The following is a 25,702-nucleotide window of genomic DNA, read 5'->3' as shown; positions in this document are numbered from 1 at the left end:
GTAGGCCTCTGCAGGGCTCTGTAGGGCTTTATGAAGCTCTATAGGGATCTGTAGGGCTCTGTAGGGCATTATAGATTTTTACGAAGCTCTGTAGGGCTCTGCAGAGGTCTGTAGGTTTCTGTAGGCCTCCGTAGGTCTTTACGAAGCTCTGTAGGGCTCTTTAGGGCTTTACAAATCTCTGCAGGGCTCTGCAGGTCTCTGTAGGGCCTTGTGAAGCTCTATAGGTCTCTGCAGAGCTCTGTAGGGCTCTGTAGGGCCTTGGGAAGCTCTATAGGGCTCTGCAGAGCTCTGTAGGGCTCTGTAGGGCTTTATGAAGCTCTGTAGGGCTCTGTAGGGCTGTACAAATCTCTGTATGGTTCTGTACGGCTCTGTAGGGCCTTTTGAATGTCTGTAAGACTCTGTAGAGTTCTGTGGGACTCTGTAGACCTTTATGAAGCTCTGTAAGGCTCTGTAGGGTTCTGCAGGGCTCTGTAGGTCTTTATGAACCTCTATAGGGCCCTGTAAGCTCTGTAGGTCTTTACGAAGCTCTGTAGGGCTCTGTAGGCCTCTGAAGGTGTTTACGAAGCTCTGTAGGCCTCTATAGGGCTCTGTAGGGTTTTACAAAGCTCTGTAGGGCTCTGTAGGGCTCTGTAGGGCCTTGTGAAGCTCTATAGGGCTCTGCAGAGCTCTCTAGGGCTCTGTAGGGCATTATAGATGTTTACGAAGCTCTGTAGGGCTCTGCAGAGCTCTGTAGGTTTCTGTAGGCCTCTGTAGGTCTTTATGAAGCTCTGTAGGGCTTTATGAAGCTCTGTAGGGCTCTGTAGTGCTTTATGAAGCTCTGTAGGGCTCTGTACGGCTCTGTAGGGCCTAGTGAATGTCTGTAGGGCTCTGTAGAGCTCTGTAGGGCTCTGTAGGCCTCTGTATGGCTTTACAATGCTCTGTAGGGCTCTGTAGGGCTCTGTAGGGCTTTATGAAGCTCTGTAGGGCTCTGTAGGTCTCTGTAGAGCATTGTAGATCTTTACAAAGCTCTTTAGGGCTCTGTGGGGCTCTGTAGGTCTTTACAAATCTCTGTAGCTTTCTGTTGGACTCTGTAGGGCTTTATGAAGCTCTATAGGGCTCTGTAGGGCTCTATAGGGTTCTGTAGGGATATACGAAGCTCTGTAGGCCTCTGTGGGGCTCCATAGGTGTTTAGAAAGCTCTGCAGGACTCTGTAGGGCTCTGTAGGGCTCTGTAGGGCATTATAGATCTTTACGAAGCTCTGTAGGGCTCTGTGGGGCTCTGTAGGTCTTTACAAACCTCTGTAGCTTTCTGTTGGACTCTGTAGGGCTTTATGAAGCTCTGTAACGCTCTGTAGGACTTTACAAAGCTCTGTAGGGCTCTGTAGGCCTCTGTAGTGCTTTACAAAGCTTTTCAGGCCTCTGCAGGGCTCTGTAGGGGTCTCCTTTACCCCTGCTGAGGGATAGAGTCCAGTTGAGTCAATCAAGGCATCTCATCGTGCATTTCTATTCTTGTCATTTGAAAGAGACTCACCTCCCTCTCATACCTGTCCCACACCCCCAGGAGGTGGGATTCCTCTTGTCTCTGTTCAGGGGTGCACAAAAGAGACACCTGCACGTCTTTTCTCAACTGCCATGCCAATTAATGGCGATGGAAGGCAGGAATGAGATGCTCAGATGCAAAATCCTGGTGGCATCAGAGGTGCCAGAGGTGGTGCAAGATCCATGCAGGTATCTGAAAGCTCTAATGGAGAAGGTCATAGAGGCAGGGAAACATCTCAGGGATCACACACGACCCAGTGGGGAATTCCTTTGGCCAAGTGAAATGCCTCAACACAGGCCAAAAATACCTTTTCCTACTCAGTATGTTCATGGCAGTTTTTAGAGGCATTCATCTGAACGACTGCACTCACGTACCACAGTGAGATCTGGGTCTTTCTTGACAGGCAAGGCCACACAAGGAGTGTAAGGGCTGGTACAGAGTGGGACCTGTCTGCAGGCGGCACGTGACAATGGGCTGCTGAGGGTGTCCTGCAGCCAAAGGACCTGTGCAGCGCAGCACAGGCAGGAAGGCCAGGCTGACCGTGCAGTGCAGCACAGCTCGATGTGCAATGGGTTCGGGTCAGGATCAGTGCTCAGGTTTCCCTCTGAGAAGTCTGTGCTCCACCCTGGTGCCACAGCTGAGCTGCTGCGGCCCAAATGTGCACAGCCAGGAGGAGGTGGACCACAGGCAGGAGGAGCTGGAGTCCCGAGCCTTGTCACACAACTGTGATGGCTTTGGATTAAATGAGATGTGGTGGGTCAGCTGGCTCACATGGGGTCCTGCAGTGAAGGAATACAGATGCTGCTGGAGAGACTGGCAGAGAGGATGAGTGTGGGGGATGTCCCCTGTGTTGAGGGGATGCCCTCTATGTTCTCCTCTTCTGGAGGAGGACAACCAGTGGAGGATGGGGATCAACTGAAGGGTTACTTGAGCAAATTCAACCAGTGTTAAACAAATGGAGATGAGTGTTTAGACTAGATCCCTGAACGCAAGTATTGGTATGCCATGACCCCTGAGATTCTACATCTTGGTCCAGAGGAGACCGATGCCCCCTGAGGTGTCCTGGAATATCTCCTGACCCATGTGGTGCTTTAGACTGTGAAGAGAATCAGAACACCACCTTTCACTGGAGTAATTTCACTTTCAATGCTGAAATACAGGGCAAATGGAGGGACTTCAGAGCTTCCAGGCACTCTCCTGATTTGGTCTTCAGATCATAAAGATAATGGTGTTGTATCAGTGTCCATCACATAAAAATTTGTCCTTCTTTGCGCTTTTCACTGGTTTTGGATCTGTACCTTGACATTTTTTCAGTAAAAAAATAAACTACTTACCCACATACACGTACACATGTGCACTAGAAATAAAGACACAAGATAGAGAGCAGAAAAGAATTGGAGGCAATATTGTCTGAGAGGTGTTACCATGAAATGATAACAGAGTTAGCAATGAGAGGAAAAACACTGTTCTGAAAACTTAATGCCAGAGGCTAAATAAACTTAAGTTACAGATGTCTTGTCAGGTAAGAATGAATGACAGGAATAAAAATAAAGAAATCAAGTTTATCATCATCAAGAAGGAGAAGAAACTTTAGAGCATGGTACCGTTACTGGTTTCAGTGAGAACAGAAATGAATCCATAATGCAGCCACTAAGCCCTCACCCAGCCTCTCGCTCACTCCCCTCTCCTGAGGAATGGGGAGAGAATCGGAACAGCAAAGTGAGAACAACTCATGGGTTAAGAGGAGGAAAGTTGAACAGGTAAAGCAAAAGCTGTGCCCACAAGCAAAGCACAGTAAGGAATTCATTCACTGCTTCCCATGGGCAGGCAGGTGTTTAGTCATTTCCAGGAAAGCAGGGCTCCATCGTGACTCATGGTTCCTTGGGAAGAGAAATGCCATGACTCCAAATGTCCCCCTTCCTCCTTCTTCCCTCAGCTTTTATTGCTGAGCATGACGTCATATGGTGTGGAATATCCCTTTGGTCAATTGGGGTAGGCTGTCCTCGATGTGTCCTCTCCTAACTTCTTGCCCCGCCCCCAGCCTTCTCACTGGCAGGGAAGCAGGAGAAACAGCAAAACCCTCGGCACCGTGCAAGCACTGTTCAGCCACAGCTCACACATGGGTGTGTTACCACCACTAGTGCGGTAACAAACCCAAAACATGGAACCATCTGGGCTGCTGTGAAGAAAATTCACTCCAGCCACAGCCAGTGAGTCCAATCTCCGCTCCCACGGCATTCCTGGTAGCAGTTCCATCTCATTCCCTGTCCATTGCAGTCCAATCATCTGCAATACAAACGTGAGCAAGAAATAAATTCCTCCTGAAGCCTCGAAAATCACCCAGGCCTGAAAGAGCACAGAGATGCCTCAGAGAGGTGCTCTCTGCCCCAGGATGTGCTTCCTCCAACACTGTGTCTCGCATCCATGATGGGTGAATGGGGAAGCATGGTCATCTCATGAGGATGGGCTGGAAAGCTGAATGATTGAGCTCACTTGCACCAATTCTCACCTGCTTGAATTGGAGAACCAGCTGCACACAATCACAGAAGTAGGTTTCTTACCTGCCAATAAAAAAAAATAAATAAATAGAAATAGCAATAATAAAATAATAGAAAAGAAAGAAATAGTTCAGTAAAAAATAATATATTAAGTCCAAGTTTCCTCCACTGAAGTCCACTTTCCACTGGGGTAACCTCAGTGGAACACTTCCGATGAGCTACATAGACGAGCAGGTAGAAACACAATTGAGGAGTTGGCTAAAGAGACCACCGGGCAGATTGCTGACGTGTAAGGCAGACTTTAAACTGTCTGGAGATCAGGGCAGCACTCGGGCAGCTGAGAGGGTCTGAATGGACAGAGAGTAACGGGAGAAGGAAAACTGTGGACACTGGAAAATGCACAAGTCCACGCAGTCTGCTGAAAAGATGACTTTAGAAGGGTCAGTTTGAGCACTACATGTAGAAACGTGTGAAGGAGTGCTGAGAGTCAATACATCGTTCACTAGGCAGAGCAGTGTCACGGATGTGATGAGGAAGATCAGTACTTCTTCTCCCGAGTGTGGTACACGAGCTGCAAATATCCATGGTGTGGTCATGGGAAAGCACTTCCTGTGGATGACAATGTTTGCTGTATTTGAGCTGAAGAATGAAAAACATGCTCATGCTTTCTTCAAATATCAGGAATGGTTCCTCAACTTTCTGGACAGGGCTCGGTGCCCAGGGCACAGCCGTGTCACTGCGGTGCTTGTAGAGCAACCTTTCCGTTTGGATCTTTAAAGGAAGCGCTCTACCCAGACCATGGGCTTTTCATGACTGCTTTGCAGTGGTGCTTGATTTTCCTTAATGACATCATCACAACATGTCTGGGCAGCCTGTGTCAGTGCTCAGTCACCCTCACAGCGAAAAAGTGTTTCCTGATGTCCTTATAGAGCCTCTTGTGTTTCCGTTTGTGCCCAGTGCTGCTTCTTGCGTAACTGCACACCACTGAAAAGAGCCTGGCTCCCTCTTCTCTGCACCTTTCGTTCAGATGGATGTCTTCTCATGGCCACAGCGAAAGAGACAGCAGCCACAGTCAAGGGGACAAGGAGTTCAGTTCTGTTGGGGGGCTGGGGTTTGGTCCAGCCCCTCCAAGCTTCTAGGCTGTCCCTACCACAGGCTGTCCTACACTGGCCTACGCCTGCGCCTGCTTCCCTACAGATTTTAGCCACATCCCTTTTTCCCCACCTCACTCTGATCCCATGATGTCCCAAGCTTCACTGACATCTCTCTGTCTTCAATGGCTATTGCTTCAAACAGAAAGCTGTGGTTCCCTGAGGATTTGGCAATGCCTGTGAGTTCCCTACAAACTGTCCAACTTCTTCTGCAGCCCTTCTAATGCTCCCCTAGCAAGCAAGATGTCCCAGCCCCAGACTTGCTTGAATCTTCTTTTTATCTCCATACCACAGCACTGAGCTGCACATCCTCCTTCTTCTCCTTGCTCAAAATCAAAACTCAATCTATTTAATTTCAGCATGATCCCTCTCCCTGCCTCACCGCTATTTCAGGTCTTCTTCCTGCCTTTAACATGCTTTGTGCTACACAGGCACCGCTCGCTCCCTGCACTCCCATGTGTCCCACAAACCCTCCCCTGTTCCCCTGCAGTGATGGGAGCTCACTCCAGGAGATCCATGCCTCCTCCAGGCTCATAGATGTTTCCTGAGATCCATCCAAGTGTGGGGAGGGAAGGAGAGCAGAGTCAGCTCATGGGGCATGACTGAGCAGAGCTACCCTCAGCAGTGGGCATTCCCAATCTGCCCGGCTGTGCCATGCACACCCAATGGAAATGTCTGCATCAGCCCTGATTTGCACAGGAGGGGCCTTCCTTTCTGCCATTTTCCCAGAACAAACCCCCTCCTCGTCTACCCACAAATATCAACTGCTTTTCATTTCTGAGCTCAGAAATGGAAATCCTTACGTGGTTGTAAAGATTTGCTAAAGCCATCAGCCATTAGTGTGTTTATCGCTGACATCCCCAGACCCTCTGTCCCAGCCCTACACACGGCCAACCACCGCAGTTCAGGGCCACTCACTCTTCAAAAGCAATCGTGAGCTTTCTGGATCTTCCTGGTGCTTATTGCAATCTTCCTGGCTCCCTCCAGAGCTCCTCATTAGACTGCTGGTCTGTAACAGGGCATTTACGATCATCTTTTATGAAACACTTGTCTTTTTATCACCACCTGTGCAGAAAGAGTAGTCACAGGAAAGCATCAAATGACCAAAACGGATGCTGAGTGAAGTGCCAATAAGAAACAGGTAAGCAGCACTCAAGGCTGTGGCTTCCTGGCAAACAGTCCGTCCTGAAAAGGGGATCCAGCCTCTGTCACTCTGCAGAGGAGAATGGGCAGTGACTTTTGTAAGACCACCTGTCATCTGAACCTCTATAGATAGATACTTGAGGGTACCAAGTCTTGTATTGCAAATAATGCTTAACCTGCCATTGCCCAGAGTGGCTACTACATTGCTCCATTGCAGATACTTACATTTAGGCAGATAAATATTTTTTGTTTGTTTATTTGTTTCTTTTGTTTGAGGTAGCAACTGATAGTCTTAGGGAAATCACTCAAACAGCTGAAGGACTATGGAACTATTTTTGACAGAATCCCTTCCAGGTTTGCATCTCAAGAAAAGGGATGCCAGCAGCAAAGGAAAGGGTGGTTTGGGCACTGTCTTGGGATTTGGGAAGTGTGCTCCTCTCTCCCCTGTAAGTTCTCAGTGGTCAGGCTCTGGCATGAAACTCTTAGAATAGTGTTTTTTCTCTCACTGGTGTTTCTTTATCATCGTTTAGAGATTACACTTAGACAGAATGGCCCTTAAATCAACTGTGATCCATATATTCTCACCGTTTTCGTCAGGACAGAGAGATGGAACAGGGTAGTTGGTTCTGGTTTAGCCAAAGGCGGCCAGGGACAGATCCCAGGTTAATGAAAAGGCACAAAGGAAGGCAAAACCCTGGTGTGGAGTACACTGACACAGCACCATTACCTGCATTTCCAGTCTCTGAAGTCCTAAGTGTGCAACAGGGAGCCTCAAAGCTCTGAGCTCCTTCATCTGCCCTGCATTTCAGCATGTAAAATGAAGCTAACCTAGTCATGAAGTTGGTTTTGATTCTCTTCAGAGCCTAAAGCACCACATGGGACAGAAGACTGGCCAAGACACATAAAGAGGAGTCACTCTCCTCTGAACAAAATCTTAGGTGGCATGGCATACTGGTTGCTGGGTTCAAGGAGCTGGTCAACTGCCTCATCTGCATATCTGTAATGGTGGCCTCCCACCAAAGATGGAGTATCACCAACTGGCTGTGACATTGTGGAGCTGAACCCTGAAGACTTACAACCATGGAAATCAAAGATCCTCTCTGGAAGTCCTGCTGCAGGGCAGCACCACCCACCTTGTCAGTTTTTCTTAAGACCCAGTGTGAAGCTCCCAGCAGGAAGTTCATGGCTGTTGTCTCTGCCACACCATCTGACTCTGCGGAAGACTTTGGCCCCACCACCTCTCCAAGCAGGTGTCACCTGCTTCTAGACTGCCCTGTGCCTCCCCTTCAGCAGACTAACGAGGCCCAGTTCCCTCAGCCTCTCCGCACAGCTCCTGTGCTTTAGGCCCTGAACCCCATCATGACAGACTCCCTCTGGACCTTCCCAGTTTCTCCATCCTCCTTTCAAAACGGGAAGCTCACTGGCTTATATGGCATCCGTCATAACTCCCATGCGTTTCTCCTGATGACACTCCTCAGCCAGTCACGTCACAGCCTCTCCCGATGCCTGAGGTCATTCTACACCCAATGCAGACCTTGCTCCCTTTGCCTTGTGAAACTGCAGGAGGTCTTTGCTGGCCAAATCCCCAAGTGTTTCCAGGTCCCTCCTAACTGAAACTTCAGCACGTTTAATGTTTGTGGGCCAGTGCCTCAAACAAGATAACAGCAATGGGGAATGTCGGGACACCGCAGGCAATGAAAGACAATGATGTGCTGAAGAGAGTTGCTACCCAAAGCAGAAAATATCACAGCAACCATCTCAGAAACACCATAAGAGGGTACAAAACCAGAAATGCATGGCCAGTGGGGAAAGGATTAACAGGGTATGCTGTTTTATTTGGAGACAAATAGGACAGTAGTAGAGAAGATCTTGGGTGAGAGGAATAAAAAGAGAAGCAAATGATGTGGTCTGGGCTGCTCGGGGTACTTGTGAAGCAGCCCTGCACCTCATGGGAACTAATTCTGCTGTCAGGGAGAGCTTGAGAGCTTTCCCGCGTTTGAAAACATGAAGGACAAAGGACAGCATCTTTCAGGTTAGAAGGGACCTTAAGAGTTGTCTTGACCAACCTCCTGCTCAAAGCAGGGCCAGACCAGATAACTCAGGGTTTTATCCAAACACATTTTGGTCATTTTATGGGATAAATTCCCTGTGAAAGCTTCAGCTATCTTCATGCTGGAAAAGTATTTCTCTCGATGTACCCTAACCCTCCTGTTTCAGCCCATGGCCTCTTGTCCTTGTGTCTTGTACCATGGACACGAGCCTGTCTCAGTCTCTCTGGGAACAGTGCAATGCTGCTCCATGTTTCACCCAAGACCTTCTTTTCTCCACAATGGACAAGCCCAGCTCTGTCTGCATCTTCTCAAAGGTGAAGTGCTTTAGCCCCTAATCATCTTGGGGGCCCTTTCTTGAACTGACTCCAGCTTGCTGACATCTTTCCTGTCTTGGGATCTGAAAACCAGACACAGTATTTCGTATAATCCCTTCCCTCAATCACCCGGCTGTGCTCTTCATCTTACAACCCAGGATGCTGCTGGTTTCCTTCCGCTGCCCTGGCACAAGATTGAGTCCTCTCTAGCCCCCTCTCCACCAAGAACTTTCTCACAGGCCTCCTCCCAGCCAGGCAGCCCCTTACCTGTGCCACTGTTGAGGTTTATCTCCTGCCAGGGCAGAAACTGCTATCCATCTTCGTGAGATTTCCTGAGTTCTGTGCTATCATGTGCTTTCTTCTTCCTTGAACCCTTTCCCTGAGCACAGATGCCTGGAGACTGTTTCAGTGAAGACTCAGGCACAGAAGGCATTTATTCCTTCAGCCCCACCTGTGCCTGCAGTTATTAAATCTCCCTCCCTGTTTAGCAGCCCTGCACTTTCCTTGGTCAGCCTTGATCTCCAAGGAGTGATGAAAGCTCTTTTTGCTTTTCGCTTCCCTTGCAACCAACTCCAGGTGAGCTTTGCCTTTCATTCAGACATGCCTCCACAACGAAGGCAACATGTAAATGATCCTCCTTTGCATTTGTCCTTGCTGTCACCTCCAGGCAGCTGCTTCGTGGCCCTTGTCAGCACCCTGTTCCTGTGCTGGCCCAGCCCCACTGCCCATACACGGTCACACGGCCTCGTTGTGCAGGCACAGCATGGGAGAGGGTACAGTCGGGGTGGGAAAGTTCCCCCTATTCTGATCCCAACGACAGCCTTCAGCTCACAGTTCCCCCATGACCCTCCTACTTTTGCATTTTCCCAGCACCTGGCCCCTGCCCTGCCCCAGCCAAGTCTCACATGGGGCTCAGCAGACAGCCCTGCTCCGGGGTCTGGGCAAGGGGAGAGTCTGGGCAGGGCTGGCTGTTCCCCCAAAGCCAGCCCTTGGCCCAGCAGGAAGATGGAGATGGCCTCACAGCAAAACTCACCCTTAAACCTGGGGTGACTGGCAAGTGCCGGAAATGGCCAGTGAGAGACACGGGGGGCTGATGAAGGCCCTGAGCCACCTTCCCAGTCTGTCCACATAACCAAGGGCACAGACCGGCCTCCTCCTCTCTCCTGCACCTGCATGTCTTTGATGCCTTCTGCAAGCCCTGGCTCTGCACCACAAACCCCCGCTGTGAGTCCTCGCTCTGCCTGGTCACACACTACTGGCTATACACCTGATATGTTTATCCCCTGAACACTTTCCAGCCCAGCCCATCCCCTCCCCAGCTCTCCCCACCACCCCTGCCCTCTCCCCATCCCAGCCCTGCAGAGCAGCCCAGTCTGGGCTGGCCCCATGGCACTGCCTGCCACAGGGTGCTGCAGAGCTCTGGGCACTGCCCCAAAGCCACAGCCCCTCTGAAGGGCACAGCAGTTCTCGGGGGTGGAGAGGAGTGAGCCTCAAAGGTGGGGGACATCCATGGCACAAGGCAGAAAAGTTCAGTGACACCTTGTGTCCTCTGGTCTCCTCTCCAGGAAGAGAGATGTCCACAGCCCCACCATGCCATGCCCTCTTCCCAGGACAGCACAAGAGCCCCGGCCCTGGGGCTCCCCAGGCTGCTCTTGCTGCCCCAGATACAGAGCAGCTGCCCCAAGTTGGTCCAGCCAGAAAGGTGTTCTCATTTCTCATTTATTCCTGCCCTGCTGAGGACTGACCTCAGACAGAAAGGTGCTGCTGGTTCATTATTTTGCTCACCTACACAGAGAGCCTGGCTCCTCATGGACACAGACTCTCTGGGTCAAACAAGATGGGTGGATACTTAAGGAGGAGGGTGTGAATAGGACATGAAAATGGAAGTGTACATTTGAATGAAAAGAACATTTCTTTGCAGACAACATCATCACAAGTAGAAAAATAAAAAAAAAGGAAAAAAGGAAAGACAGATGTGCCCTGTCACCACATACGCTGGGGTTCATCTGTAGAGGAAGACACACAGTCTCTGGCTGTTTAAAAGGTCTAATCAGTTTCCTCAGGGCATCCCTGAGGTCCTGATCCCTAATGCTGTTGATGAGGGGGTTCACTGTCAGGCAGAAATGAGTGCAGAGCAGCCGTCACAAGATCCAGGGATGTGCAGCAGGTGGGGAGGGGCATCAGGGAAACAAACAGAGCAGTGCTGAGAAACAGGCAGACCATGGCCAGGTGAGGGAGGCACGTGGAAAAGGCTTTGTACCATCCCTGCTCAGAGGGGATCCTCAGCACAGCCCTGAAGATCTGCACATAGGACACCACAGTGAACACGAAACATCTCAGAAAAAGAAACCCACTAATCACAACAAGATCAACTTCCCTGAGGTAGTCTTGATTCTGAGCAGTGAATCTTGTAGATCTGGGAGATTTCACGAAAGAACTGGTCCAACTTGGCAGAGAGGTACGGAAAATGTATTGCCTGCTCCTGCCTGCAGACACAGGCATGGCACTGTGCAGACAACAGGACTGTCTCCAGTGACATAAGACTTGAGGGCTAACACAAATACAAGGGCACAGCAGGACAGTATGGCAGTGAGGAGAGACCAGCATTGAAAAGATCACATCCTGCTGTTGTCCATGGCTCCTGGGAAGCAGCAGACCTGACATGCAGGTGGCAGAAAGGCTCTGTCCACTGAGGCACCAAGAGCCACTGGGGCTGCTCCTCCATGAAGCTGTTGGGCTCTTGGCTCTTAAACTCTACCTGTATTCTGGTGCTGCACCCCGGGTCCAGAGGAGATATCAGAGATGGGAGCTGAGACAAATTATTTCTGCTGGTTTCTTTATTGAGTTTGCCTACACAGGGAGCCTGGATCCATATGTACATGATGTCTTTGGTCAGAAGAAAACAAGTGGGACATCAAGAATGTAACTATTTAAGGACAAACACTATTGTCAGATTTAGAAATAAAAGAAAAAGAAACTACACCAAAAAAAAAAAAAAAAGATACAAAATCAATATATTCCTGTCTTTTCCTGAAGTAACCTGGAAGTCCTATGAACATGATGGGCACCTTATGGATGCTGAAGTAGCATGTGTTACATGAGGTTCCTCAAGGCTTCCTGTAGCTCCTTGTTCCTCATGCTGTAGATGAGGGGGTTCACTGCTGGAGGCACCACCGAGTAGAGCACAGCCACCACCAGATTCGGTGATGGAGAGGAGACAGAGGGGGGCTTCAGGTAGGCAAACATGCCAGTGCTGATAAACAGGGAGACTGCAGCCAGGTGAGGGAGGCACATGGAAAAGGCTTTGTGCCGTCCCTGCTCAGAGGGGATCCTCAGCACGGCCCTGAAGATCTCAACATAGGACAACACAAGGAAAACAAAACACCCAAAAAGTAAAATGCCACTGATCACAAGAAGCTCAACTTCCCTGAGATAGCTGTTTGAGCAGGAGAGCTTGAGGATCTGGGGGATTTCACAGAAGAACTGGTCCAGGGCATTGCTGTGGCAGAGGGGCAGTGAAAATGTATTGGCCGTGTGCAGCACAGCATGGAGAAACCCAGTGGCCCAGGCAGCTGCTGCCATGTGGACACAAGCTCTGCTGCCCAGGAGGGTCCCGTAGTGCAGGGGTTTGCAGATGGCAACATAGCGGTCGTAGGCCATGATGGTGAGAAGGGCACACTCTGCCCCAATTAAGAAGAAAAGCATAAAGACCTGGGCAGCACATCCTGCGTAGGAAATGGCCCTGATGTCCCAGAGGGAATTTGCCATGGCGTTGGGGACAGTAGTGGAGATGCAGCCCAGATCAAGGAGGGAGAGGTTGAAGAGGAAGAAGTACATGGGGGTGTGGAGGTGGTGGTCACAGGCTATGGCTGTGATGATGAGGCCATTTCCCAGGAGTGCAGCCAGGTAGTTGGCCAGGAAGAGCCAGAAGGTCAAGAGCTGCAGCTCCCGTGTGTCTGTGAATGCCAGGAGGAGGAACTCAGTGATGGAGCTGCCGTTGGACATTGGATTCCTTGGGCACAGGGGTCTAGCTAAAGAGAAATAGGTAGTAAGATTTGAGGACAGACTTCACTAAGCAAAACCTATCCATTCCTCACAAACGTACATCCCCTACCCTGGCCGCTCTCTCTCCATGAAGACCTTCTCCAGCTCCCTGCCTTGAGCTCTGGTTGGTGCTGGCTTGGGGTGCAAAGGGGAGTAGGGAGCTCTTCTGTGCAGCCTGAGTCAGTCCTGCTGGGCACCAACAGGAACCAGGAGTGACACCTGATTAAATCCACTCATGACATCAATGAGCTTTTCAGCATTGTTCCTCCCAGTTCCCCTGACTGCAGCACAGAGATGGGACAGGGGGTTGTTTATTTTGTTCTGTCTCCCCATTCACCCCTGGGGAGTGGTTTTGAAGGCAGGCATCCCTGGCACCTCTGCTACGCTACCAGTGCTCTGCTGAGAGCCCTGTCAGGCCAAGGGACAGACCCTCAGTGCACAGGGAGCACAGCCAGTCTGTCCAGCAGTCCTGCTCTCAGCTGCCCTTGACTCCCACCTCTGAGCTGGAGCATGATCACACTCGGGTGTTCCCCTGCAAGGAAATTGGATACTGCTGAGAGCAGAGGACTCCAGTGGGAAGGGGGCTTGGGCACCTTGCTCCCATCGACCCATTTGCACGGCAGGACCTGCAGGGTCAGTTGCTGAGCTGCTGCTGCAAACCTCACCCCCAGAGAGCCTGAAACCGAGAGCAGGAGCGGCAGGGATGGGTGGAGAAAATAGGAGAAGTGCCCCAGGGCTTCTCTGCAGGGAGGCAAGGCCAGAGAGGGAGAGTGGGCACTCGGGAAAGGGAGTCTCCTCTGCTGCAGCTCTGGCTGCAGAGGCAACTGCTCCTGCCCTGGACCTCATGGCCTTGAGGGCAGAGGCTCTGCTGAGTGGGAGACCAAACCAGGGGACAAAAGCAGGTTGACCGATGGGCTGACAGAGAGAGTCCCAAACCCCTCCTCCAGCCTTTGCTGTCAGCACTTTCCTCTCAGCCCATGCCCATGTTTCTGCTGCCTGGAGCTGTCCGTGCTGGGAACTGTTTCCCTGTCCCCAGGTCTCCTCCCTGTCAGTGCTCACAGACTCCATCCCACCCACTGCTCACTCACCTCTGCCCTGCAGATCCCTCCTGGCAGCCGGGCACTGCCCAGGGGAATCTCTGTGTTGGGAAGTCCTAAGGAGCAGGTCAGATAAATGCCAAGGACACCACAGAATGGACGGGATGTCTGTAGGCAAAGGAATGGGTGATGGGACCTTACCAGGTTTCTCACAGACTGACTGATCTCTCAGTGCGATGCTGGTGGAGTCTCAATCTCTTGCGTAAACCTGACAGGTCCATCATCATTTTCCCCAAAACCACAACAGGAAACTGAAAGGACAGACCCCAGAAAACAATTTTACTTCCCTTTCAGGTAGCACCTGCCTTGATGTCCTCTTTGAAATATCCCCTTGGAAATATCTTGGGGTGATCTGGAGCTGTGAGCAGCCATGACCCACATAGCACCCTCTGAAAAGCAGAAGCACTCTGCCCTTCTCTGCTGAGGGTCGCTTCTTCCACCCACATTTCTCCCCACAGCGCCGTGGGGAGCTCCCCGGGCAGCTCAGCTGACCCTGGCAGGCAGCAGAGTCCCTGCCCCAGCACACAGCCCCCTGGGGTGCAGGGACTCTGCTGGAAAGGACAGTCCTGGGCACCCCTGGCTGCATACCTACCTTAACAGCCTGCAGCCATCCACGGGAGAAGGCAGCCGTCATGTCCTGTCCCTCTGATGGTGCAGCTAGGCTGTGGGATGTTCCACCTTTTGGAGATCTCTCCAGGAACTGCAGCTTCTTTGTCCTGCAGCCAGAGAACTACTGCATCAAGGGCTGTGAAGATTTCTTCTCTAAATTCTCAACATCCTTCACCCCAGACTGCCTCTAAACATTTTTCTGTCTTGCTCTTCTCCTCTCGGTGCCCTCAGCTCTGCTGCTTTATGCAGAGGAGCTGCTCCTGGGCAGAGCTGTCTCTCTGCAGCGCTGCCTGCTTGCCATGAGCTCCCTCCATCCCAGGAGCCCGGCCCAGCTCAGCAGCAGAGGATCAGCCCAGGGCATCACTGTCTCTGTCCCCTCCGGGCTCCCTCCAGATGTCCCTGGGGCTCCAGGGGAACCTACTCAGAAACAGACTGAAGTCATCACTGGTGTTCTCTCCCTCAGCTGGGGAGAAATACTTCTTCCCTCCACAGTAATTTCTTCTAATTAAAAAAGTATTTGACATAAGAATCACCTTTCCTTATCTCAGCATTAGACAGGACACCCAGGCAGGGACAGGGAGGGGTCTCCTTTACCCCTACTGCTGAGGGAAGGGATTCAGTTGAGGCATCTCCTACTTGGTTTGCAGTCCTGAGGCTGGAAGGGGACTCAGCTCCCACCTATGACTGTCACAAACCCCAGGAGTTGGGATTCCTCTGGCCTCAGTCCAGGTGGGCACCAAACAGGCACCTGCTGCCCGGGAGCTCCTTGTCTCGGCTCCCATGGCAATGACTGGAGATGGAGACTATCAGTGAGCTGCTCAAACTCAAACACCTGCTGACATCTGAGGCGTGAGAGGGGGTCCAAGGGATGTGCAGGTAACTGCAAGCTCTAATGGAGCAGATAGATCATAGAGACAGGGCAGTATCTGGAGGCATTGTCTTTGAGATTAGTGGGGAACTCCTTTGGCCGACAGCGAGTGCCCACATTAAGGACAACTGAACTTTTCTCTACTTCTTACATCCAGAACAACCTATTAAGGTAGTCAGGGGCTCGACTAGATGCAGTCTGTCCCGTAGCCATCAGCCACCTTCTCCATCAGCTGTATGTACTAGATCCCCACTGACTGTAATGGCAGATGTCTCGTGGACATCCCTACATTGCCCAACCTCATTCAGGGCAGCTCCTCAACGGCCAAACACAGGCCTGTAGTGCTGTGCGAGAGGCCAGGGCTGTCCAGCACAACTGCGTGTGGCTGGCAGGGACCGCACAGGACCTATGGGAGAGACATCTGTGTTCAGAGTGGGTGTGAGACAGACTCTCCAGACACCATGTCTGATGGAATCAGTTTCTGGTGGTCAGTCACTGAATCCCACCACTGCAATGAGGCAGGGTCTGACCAACCTCCATCCAGTCGATGCAGATAGTTCCTGAACAGGAAGACCGTTCCACTGGGGTCTCCACTCATTTCCCTACTCCCAAACTCAGCTAGTTCTTCTTAAAACCGTCCTTTATTCACCCAGATGATGATACAATCAAGGAACTGTCCAAGGATTTTCACAAGGCATCACACCCTGCAGCCATCCCTGGGAGAAGGCAGCCATCATGTCCTGTCCCTCTGATGGAGCATCAGGCAATCCCTGTTTTGGAGCATGTCATTTTTGTCTGCATGGGAATCACTGCCAGAGTCCTCCTGACAGATTCTGTAGGCTGTGGGATATGCCAGCTTTAGGTGACCAGTCCAGGAACTGCAGCTGCATTCCCCTGCAGCAGAGACTTACCCTGTTCAGGGCTGTGAAGATTTTTCTCCAAGTGAGCTCTCCTCTGTCCTCCCACCCCAGACTGCCTTTAACCACTCTCTTACTTTCCTCCTCTCCCTGGGTGCCTGCAGGCAGTGCCCCAGCCCTGCTCCTGGGCACAGCTGTCTCCTTGCAGCGCTGCCCGCTTGCCAGGAGCTCCCTCCATCCCAGGAGCCCAGCCCAGCTCAGCAGCACAGGACCAGCCCAGGGTGTCACTGTCTCTGCCCCCTCTGGTCTCCCTCCGGGTGTCCCTGGGGCTCCAGGGGAACCTGCTGTGGAACAGCCTGAAGGAACTGCTGATGTTCCCTCCCTCAGCTGGGGAGAGACACTTCTTTCCTGTAGTGCCATTTCTCCCATATGAAAAACAGTTCCGTCCAAGAATCTCCTTGTCATTGTCCCATCTTTAGACAGGACACCCAGACAGGGACAGGGAATGATCTCAGCTACCTGTTTGTTTCTGACTTGTATTTCTCTGGACACTTGGTCAGCCCCTCATTATCTGCACTTGGCACCAGAGGACTCATTAACATACAAAACACTCTAAGGAGTCAAGTCTGGGTGTTAATGTGTCATTATCTTAATTTCTTACATTGTTAATTAGAGAGATTTCAGGAGTGTAGTGAAAGTGAAAAGATGTCAAAGCAAAGATACCAAGCGAAAGAAACCCCTGATCTTGAACAGCCAATTCTGCATTAATCCAAATGTGTTTGGCTTACAGTGATGTCTACAAGTGCAGTTTGCACCATCTAGACCCATGTGGAAGGACTGGCCCAGCCATCCCCAGCAGCGGGAATCCCCATCTCCCAGGCTGAGCCATGCAGTCCAGATGCAACGTTGTGCAGTGCCCACTTGTTACAGGTCTCCAGGCAGAGAGTGACTCGTTCTGTATCACCCTCTACACCTGTATCAGCTCATTTTGCTTTGCTTCCCTTCCCTGCAACTATCAAGACTACAGGAGCTTTGGCTTTGGCCTCCTCCCTTTGTCCTGGGGCAAGGTTTCTAAATTCCTCCTTTGCAGCTTCTCCTGCTTCCACCTCCTGGGTGCTGCCTTTTTGTCCTGGAGCTCAGGCAGTTCAGCCAAGCAGCCTCCTGAGGTGGTTGCTCCATTTCATAGGTGTTTCAAGAGACTTTTGGTGTGCTTGGAGGAGTCTGTCTTGTAACGCCTATCAGATTTCCTTCACTCTTCAGAGCTGCTTCTAGTGACACCACTGTGTCCTAGTTTTAGCTGGGACAGAGTTTTTTAATAGCTAGAAGAGCCCCGTGTTTTAGTTTTACTCAGAGGCTCACTCTGAGAAGAACGCTGATAACAAGCTGCCAAGGACTTTTCAGCGTGCAGGAGTGCAGAAGCACTGCGGGATAAGGGGGGCGCATAGCTGGGACAAGGGGGACACAATTCCCCTTGTGATTTGTGGTGGAACTTAAGATTGAGGGCCAAACTGGCCAATTAGTATTCCATATCATGCAGCGTCATGCCCACTATAAAAGTGAGGGGCAGCCGGACAGAAGGGCTTTTGCGCTTTGGCTCTTTTGCGCTCGCTGCGCTTTTGCTCTGTTGTTTTTCTTTCTTTTTCTCTCTCTCCCAGTACTCCCACTCTCGGAGTACTCTCTCTCTCTCTGCCCCTCTCTATTTCGGGGCCTCGCATTCGTCCGGGATTGCAGCTTCGGGACAAGACGGGCTTCGCATACGAGGGGGTGGTGAGCATCTACCCTGTGTATTAAATCATCTGTATTAAATTGTTCTTATCTCAACCCACGGGTTTCCCGTTTCTTCTTTAATTGTCTCCCTCATTCCTGGGGGTTGGGGAGGGTGAGTGACTGGCTGTGTGGGAGGGTCAGCCTAACCCACAACACACTGGTAACAGTCTCCCGAGTACCTCAGTCTTCTCTGGAGTTCCAGGTCTGTACTCTGCTTCTGGCCTTCCTCATACCCACTTTGTGCCTGGGACCACGCTATTTCCTTGTCGTGAAAGCCAGTGCTGACACTGATTATGACATCTGGACAAGCTCTTCCTTGTTTGCCAGGACCAGGTCCATCTGAGCATCACCCTTGTTGGCCCACCTGGCAGCTCTGCTAGGAAGTCATTCCAAGATCCTCCACACTGTTGACATTTTCACGTTGATGGTGTTGTGTTGCTTTGCCTGGCCAGTGAGTGCTAGGACAATTACAGTCCCCAGAGGAACTTGAACATTGACCTGCAGGCTTCTTTGGTTTGCCATCAGAAAACATTTTTCTGCCTATTGTCTCTGATCAAGTAATTTATAACTATTAAGGAAATGTCACCCTGTCGTGATTAAACCCCAGCCAGTAACTAAGCACCACACAGCCGCTCGCTCACTCCCCTCTGGTGCGATGGGGGAGTGAATCAGAAGAGGGAAAAAAAGAAATCTGGTGGGTTGAGGTAAAAACAGCTTAATAGGTAAAGCAAATGCCATAAGCACAAGCAACACAAAATGAAGAATTCATTCCCTACTTCCCATCAGCAGGCAGGTCTTCAGCCATCTCCAGGAAAGCAGTCCTCCATCACACACAACGTTCTCCCTTTCCTTCTTCTTCCTCCACTAGACACACTGTCACATGGTATGGAACATCCCTTTGGTCAGTTGGGGGTCAGCTGTCCCAGCTGTGTCCCCTCCCAGCTTCTTGTGCACCCCCAGCCTACTTGCTGGTGGGGTGGGGTGAGAAGCAGAAAAGGCCTTGACTCTGTGTAAGCCCTGCTCAGCAGTAACTAAACCATCCCTGTGTTATCAACTTTGTGTCCCGCACAAATCCAAACCTCAGTCCCACACTGGCTACTTTGAAGAAAATTAACTCCACCCCTGCCACAGCCAGCACACTCCCATACTGACTCCTCCTCTCACCCTCACTCACACAAGCCAACTCAACCTGTTGCCCATCTCACAGAGGAGCTCCATATACTTGAGATGCTCCTTCACACAGGAGGCATTCCTCCATCCTCATCCTCCCTGCCACTCCCTCCGGCAGAGCCTATATCCTGCCATTGCAGCACCACAGGTCAGCCACCTGTCCCACCACATCTCCTTTAATCCAGAAATGTCACAGCACTGGGACAAGCCATGGAGCTCCTCCTGGAGGTGCCCATTTGGGCCTCAGCTGTGGCACTGTAGTGGAGCACAGACTTCTCACAGGGAAATCTGAGCTCTGATCCTGACCAGAAGACCGTCGTACATCGAGCGGTTAGTGCTGCGCTGCATCTTTCTTCTTCCAGATGAACACATGGTCCTCTTGGCCAATGGAAAAATGATTAGAAATGTCTAATGATAATGACTTATCAGAGGTTCTCTGCACAGGTGAAAACGAAAGCAAGAATCTAAAGGTCAAAAGCTCTAAGTCTGAACTTAAACCACATTAAGATCTAAGTTCACATCTGACCTCTAAATTAGCGTCTGATCTGGGGCCCTTTTCTGTGGTCAGTGGAGAGAGATCTGTCAAGTGGTGAGCATGTAGTCACCCGCCTTAGGACATGAATCACAAATGGGAAATGTTTCTCTTCCCATGATAACAGAAGGAACCAAGAGGAGGTGATTTTGGAGGGATTCCTCTCAGATAGTTGCAAATGTCTCCACAGAAGCCATTTGCAATCAGTCACTCTCATCAGTCCAAAGCAAGAGGTACCTGCAAGGTCAGATTTGTCTGAGCTGCCTGAGACTGGTTTTGTCTTCAGTTCCCTGGCAGCACACAGCACATGTACCAGCCTGCTGGCTGTGCAGGAGACAGAATTGGTTTGAAGTGGGTCAGAACAGTTCTTTGTTCATTTAATAAAGTCCACAAAGTGAATTGGATGCTTTTATTTTTTATTAATGTATATTTTCAATGTAGGAAAAAACTTGTGGAAAATAAAAATGAATCCATTATTCATCCAGCTCAAGTTCCAGGGATGTGGACAGTTAATTAGGGGACATTTATCTCTCTGGGCTGCAGAGAGTAGAGGAAGCACCACCTGGCACAGTCTTGCTCATACGCCTTGTAAGGAAGAGCCCTTGGAGTGATCCTTGCCTCACCTCTAAGGAGCACTTTCCTGAATGAGCTGTGCCCACAGCTGCGCCCGGAAATTCCCTCGTGTGAATGAGGTGAATAAGGTGAACGGTTTGGAGAACATGCTGTTAGAGCAAGACAAGGACCTCGGATGTTTGCTGCATAGAGGCACCAGTGGAGATTCAGTCAAACCCAAGCTATCTACTCAAAAATATCAGAGCCATTGGTGCACAAGTGACTTTGGGTAGGATTTGGCACAATAACATGCCTAAGAGAGCTCAGCTGTGTAATGATCGATGTGTTTCCGTGTTCCCATGGCTTGGGAGGAAAGTGATTTAAACAATGCAAGAGAACTCTTACAGATCAAATAAAAAAATATCTCACACTTAACGAAATTACTGTAATTGCATTTACATGAATGCTCATTCATCCTGGTATGGTTTTGATTCTCCTTCCAAAAGAGCATGTTTTTCTTGCAAACTATGAGTAAAAAGTAATCCAGGAAAATTACAAAATGGCAACACTGTGACAGAAATTAAAGAAGAGGAGAGATTTCAAGTAAATTTTGCAGAAAACTTAAGGTAAAGTTCTAAATCTCTTCAAAGGATGGTCCCCACTGAGCAAGAGTCCTTCACTTGTGTACATTACCACCCGTTGCCCGACATGTGGTTCAGGGCATCTGGAATTAAGTCTTGAAAAGTAAAGCTGCCAAGTCTGTGCTAAGTACAGTTCTCTTAGAGTGCTATGGAGACCACTACAGGAGCAGATGATATCATCCTCTAGAGTGCTCATTCCTCCCCATTGTCAAAGGAGACCAGGCAATGAACTCATCTTTTTTAGATATTAAATTTAGAAAAGACTTTATCTGAATAAGGTAATTCCACTGAATTTGTTAGATTAGCTGAAGAATTGGGTCAAGCCTTGTGTCAAGGACTGGACATTCAGTTCACCAGGCTTGATCTGGAGACAGGTGCATGGTTACTCAGAACTGCATTTCTGACCAATATTCTAGATTTTGTAGCAAAGTAGAAGAGTCATAATTTATTGCAATTAAACAAGACTTTATTTCAGGCATGTTTTTGTTCTAACCGGGAGATTAATTTGGAGATGTAAGTGCCACTTGGCAGAGAAATAAAGTTCTCTTTCTTGTGTTTCACCTATTTTCTGTCATTTCCAAAGGACTAAAAGGTTCAGCAAAGATCTGCCATTGAAATAATCAGGAAATCAGGTTTAGGTCCAAGGAGAAGTGTCATCAGAACTGGAGGAGGGTGAAGCTTGTTGAAAATTGGGTGTGCCATGGAGGGATGAAGTCCTCTGCTTGTTGCTTTCTGTCTCAGTTTCTACACTTGTAAAATGCCATTGTGGTATTCACCAGGGTCTGCGAAGTGCTCTTAGGTCATTTGAAAGGCATTCCTATGTAAGGTCTTCTTAGGATGATTTGCTGCAGGAGAGGACCTGGTGTGATATTCATTTCAGGAAAGTTTCAAAATCCACTTACAAAATCTCTTCTCAGGTGGAAAAGTGTTTCCTGAAGATTATCACCCTACTCTTCAAGCCTGCCTTAAGGGCATCTTCCATCAGCTGGTTCCTCAGGCTGAAAATAAAGGGACTCATCAAAGCAGTGAGCACTGTGTTGAGAAGGGCCACTGCCTTGTTACAGGAGATGTGGTTACTTGAAGGCTGGGCACACATGCAGATGCACCTACCGTAGCCCAAGACGGCAATGGTGAAGTGAGAGGAGCATGTAGAGAATGTCTTGTGCTGTGAGGAAGTGGAGGACAATCCCAGTGTGGTGTTAATGATGGCCAGGTAGGACATTGCTGTCATGCCCAGTGAGCCCAGAAGGATGATGGACAAGGCCACGAAGCTGATCAGCAAAACAATCTGTGTTTCTGCCTTGGAAATACTTGGTCAAAAGCACACTGTCACTGAAGAAGTGGTCAATGTGATTGGCATTGCGGAAGGACATCTTGCAACCAAGACTGTGGAGACAATGGTGGCCAGGAAGCCTCCAGTCCACAAGCCCAACAGTAGCCGAAGGCAAAGCTGATGACTCATGAGCATGGAGTACTGAAGAGGGTGGCATATGGCCACTTAACAGTCATAGGCTATGACAGACAGAAGGACAAAGTCAATATAACCCAGAAGGGAGTAGAAGTAGCACTGAGTTAAGCAGCCTGAGCAGGAAATGGCTTTGCTACCCGTTAGCAAGTTTCCTATGGCTCTGTGTGTGAAGAATGTCATGACGAAGATCTCCAAATAGGAGAGGTTACAGAGGAAAAAGTACATGGGCCTGCAGACATCTCTTTGAGCAAGAACGAGGGAAATGATCAGCAGGTTTCCCACTAAGATCGCCAGGTACAAAGCCAGCAGAGTGATTGTCATGAGTTGCTCCTGATGATGGAATAAGAGGAAGCCCAAGAGTAGGAGCTCTGTGACGCTCGGATGGTTCAATATTTCTGCATCTGAGCTGCAGTGAGGGAGGGCAGGTGATCAGTGGAGGAAACAATGCTTCAGGAGGGTTAAAGAAGTTGAGACAGAGCGAAAGAATATAGAAGGATGAGAAAAGAGATTCATGGGGACATTCAGGCAAAGGCTGGAAGGAAAACAGAGGAGAGGAGAATCATCCTAGAGCAAGAAGACATCATTTTATGCACTAAGAGCAAACTCAGTGTGGGGGTTAGGGCAGGAGTCCACTATAAACTGTATGTGAGTTGTTGTATTTGAACTCTTTACCCAAGAGTCTTTCTATAGTCAATGGAGAAAAAATAGGCGTCTCTCAATCATTCTTACTCTAGTTAATTCAATCATGTCTTGTAGTTGGGCTGAAATGCGTTCCATTGAAAGATGAGACACCTCAGCAAAGGGGCTTTAACCTTTCGATTAGGAGAGGAACAGAGAAAGTGGCATGAAGATGGTGACAAATGCAGAGACGTGGGAATTAAAAGTAAGCAGGACAGTTCGAGAAGAGGGAAGTTTTATTCCCTGAGAAAGGTTCAGTTTTCAGATAAAACCACAGATAAACATGAAAAAGACAATAATCTTGTGTTTATTCAATTTTCAGGACTGTTTTTCTATCCACACTTGAACTTTGCCAGGTCGAGCAGAAAGCTTTGTAAACAGATTCCTTCTCAGTCCCTGACAACTTTCTTGCTGAAAAACAGTTTCGACAAAACATTCTGGTTGTCGGAGAGGAAGATAAAAGAAGATATAAAAGGAATCCCAAAAAGGAAGAACCTATGGGTTTGCTTCTTTCAGGAGCCTCAACTTCACCTTCTCATCCCTGACTGTTGCATCCCTGAGCAGCTTTTCCTTGTCTGTAAGTATGAAGCCCCACAGGGCACTTCACCTCACTGGCTCCTCCTTCACCCTTGTAAGGAAGAGGTCAACAATGAGCTCCAAACCCCTCCTGGATGGCTAGCGCCTCACTGCATTGCCCCTTCAGCAAATGCTGGGATAGTTTAGGTCTGCCGTGAGGACCAGGACCTGCAAACATGAGGCTTCTTCCAGTTGTCTGAAGGCCTCATCTACTTTCTCTTCTTCATCAGGGGTCCACAGGAGACATCCAGCCACCACAGCATTGCCCATGTTGTTCTGCCCTCTCCTGCTGGCCCCTCAGCTCTCAGCTGACTCCTCGTCCATCCCCAGGCAGAGCTCCATGGGTTCCTGCTGCTCTCCCCCATAAAGGGCAACTTCCCCTCTGGGTCAGATCTATGGCTTTGTCAGTACCAAATCTCCAAGACCCACAGTTTCTCTAGGAGGGGGTATTTGTAGCGCCCTGCAATTCCTCCTGCTGTTCTCTTGTGACAGACACCCCAATCATGAGAAGCCAGCTGAATGCAAACATGAAAAGCTGAGCAAATGGTGCCTCAGTCCATGGGAACCTTGAGAAACTCAGAGATTTGGCCAAAGGAAATCACTCCAAGTTTTACAAGGAGAAGTGGCCAGTTCTGCATCGGTGGGAGATGGGGGCAGGGAAAAATAATCCCATGCATCAGGACAGGCTGGGACCTGTCCAGTGGAGCCGTCACTCAGAGGAGAAGGGTCTGGGCACTACAAGCAATGCCCTACGAGTCAGTAGAGTATGGAGACTCTGAACAAGGCCAGCTGCGTATGGGGCTGCATTAGGAGGAGCGTGGGTCACCCAAACAACCTGAGTTATCATCCCCCTCAATTCAGCACTGGTGTGGCCACACACAAATGGATATGTCCCAGGGTGTGGCTCCTCATTGCGGAGAAGTAGCGATGAACTACAGAGTGTGGAGTGGAGGTCTGCCAAGGTGGAGTTCAGAACCTAGTGCACATGACCTGTGTGGGGTGGCTGAGGGACCTGGAGTTCTTTAGCCCAGTGATGTGGAGGCTCCAGGCAGTATAGGAGTAACCTGAGAGTGCCTGAAGGGTGGTTTCAGAGATGATGATTTTCTTTGTAGTAAGAAACAGCATGAGAAAGAAATAATGACACAACATGCAGCTGGAGTGGTCGAGACTGGACATTAGGAAAAAGAGACGCCACAGTAAGGGCAGTGCTGTGGATTAACAAGTCACCCAGAGGGACACTGGATCAGCCCAAGGGTAAGTTTCAAGGAAAAGTCAGGGAGGATGGAGAGATATCTGTAAAGGAAGGAAGATGCTCAGGTGAGAGCAAAGTGTGGTAGCATTGTGGATGTCTACAGCCTGCAAAGAAAGAGATGCAGGTGTGGGACAGCGTATGGTGGAGAGGGCAGAGGAATGAAGAAAGCCTGAGAAGCCTCCAACAGAGATGAGCTCCTTCTCCCCTCAGCTGTGGCTGGTGTCTCTGCCACTGATGCCTATGAGGAAGCCCCTTGTCCTTACAGCGCCGGGTCTCATTGCCTCCCCTTCCCCACCCAAGAGCCTGGGAGGTGTCGTCCCATAGCCCTGCCCTTGACATTGCACATCCCCACATCACAGTGCCTCAGGAAGAGCCCTGAGCACCGTGTGAGGGACAGGATGTCTCTTCCCAGGGGCTGCGGGTCACGACTCGGCCCTTTGGCTTAAGGTAACACATCCATGTTTACCCAGGATCTGTTCCACCATTTCCTTGCCTTTGCCTACCTGTCATCTCTGCCTCCAGCTTTCTGCTGTAACCAGCACCTGGGGAGGCTTTGTCAGTGATGGTGCTCAGTGGGACCCATTAACACTGCAAGAAAAGAAACTTTGGAGTTTTCCTCTGACTTTGACTTCCTGAGAGGCGTCTGCAACTTCCTCTGACTGTCTGAGGTTCCTGGAGTCAGCACCAAACCCACCAGAGGGGTCGTTAAAATGTGCTGGGCTGGTCCTCTGCTGCTGAGCTGGGCTGGACTCCTGGGATGGAGGGAGCTCCTGGCAAGCGGGCAGCGCTGCAGAGAGACAGCTGTGCCCAGGAGCAGGGCTGGGGGCACTGCCTGCAGGCACCCATTGGAGACCTGTGATGCTGAGAGGGGTTAAAGGCAGTCGGCAGTGGGGGGATGCTGAGAGCTCAGAAGAGG

At 50.1% G+C, this 25,702-nt stretch overlaps 1 protein-coding gene across 1 annotated transcript; it reads right to left on the bottom strand.

The window, feature by feature from the left end:
* Positions 1-11,768: 11,768 nt before the first annotated feature.
* On the bottom strand, positions 11,769-12,680 carry LOC147525853 (olfactory receptor 14A16-like). Its single transcript, XM_086630877.1, has one exon. The coding sequence runs from the start codon at positions 12,678-12,680 to the stop codon at positions 11,769-11,771; it is 912 nt and encodes a 303-aa protein (XP_086487003.1).
* Between the last annotated feature and the right edge of the window lie 13,022 nt (positions 12,681-25,702).

The sequence above is a fragment of the Tauraco erythrolophus genome, unplaced genomic scaffold, assembly GCF_009769465.1.
Source record: "Tauraco erythrolophus isolate bTauEry1 unplaced genomic scaffold, bTauEry1.pri scaffold_56_arrow_ctg1, whole genome shotgun sequence".
NCBI lineage: Eukaryota > Metazoa > Chordata > Aves > Musophagiformes > Musophagidae > Tauraco > Tauraco erythrolophus.
This window is presented reverse-complemented; position numbering and strand designations above follow the sequence as displayed.

Bases quoted from the DNA above. Each gene is read 5' to 3' on its own strand.
- LOC147525853 (XM_086630877.1), bottom strand. From the start codon at position 12,680: ATGTCCAACGGCAGCTCCATCACTGAGTTCCTCCTCCTGGCATTCACA.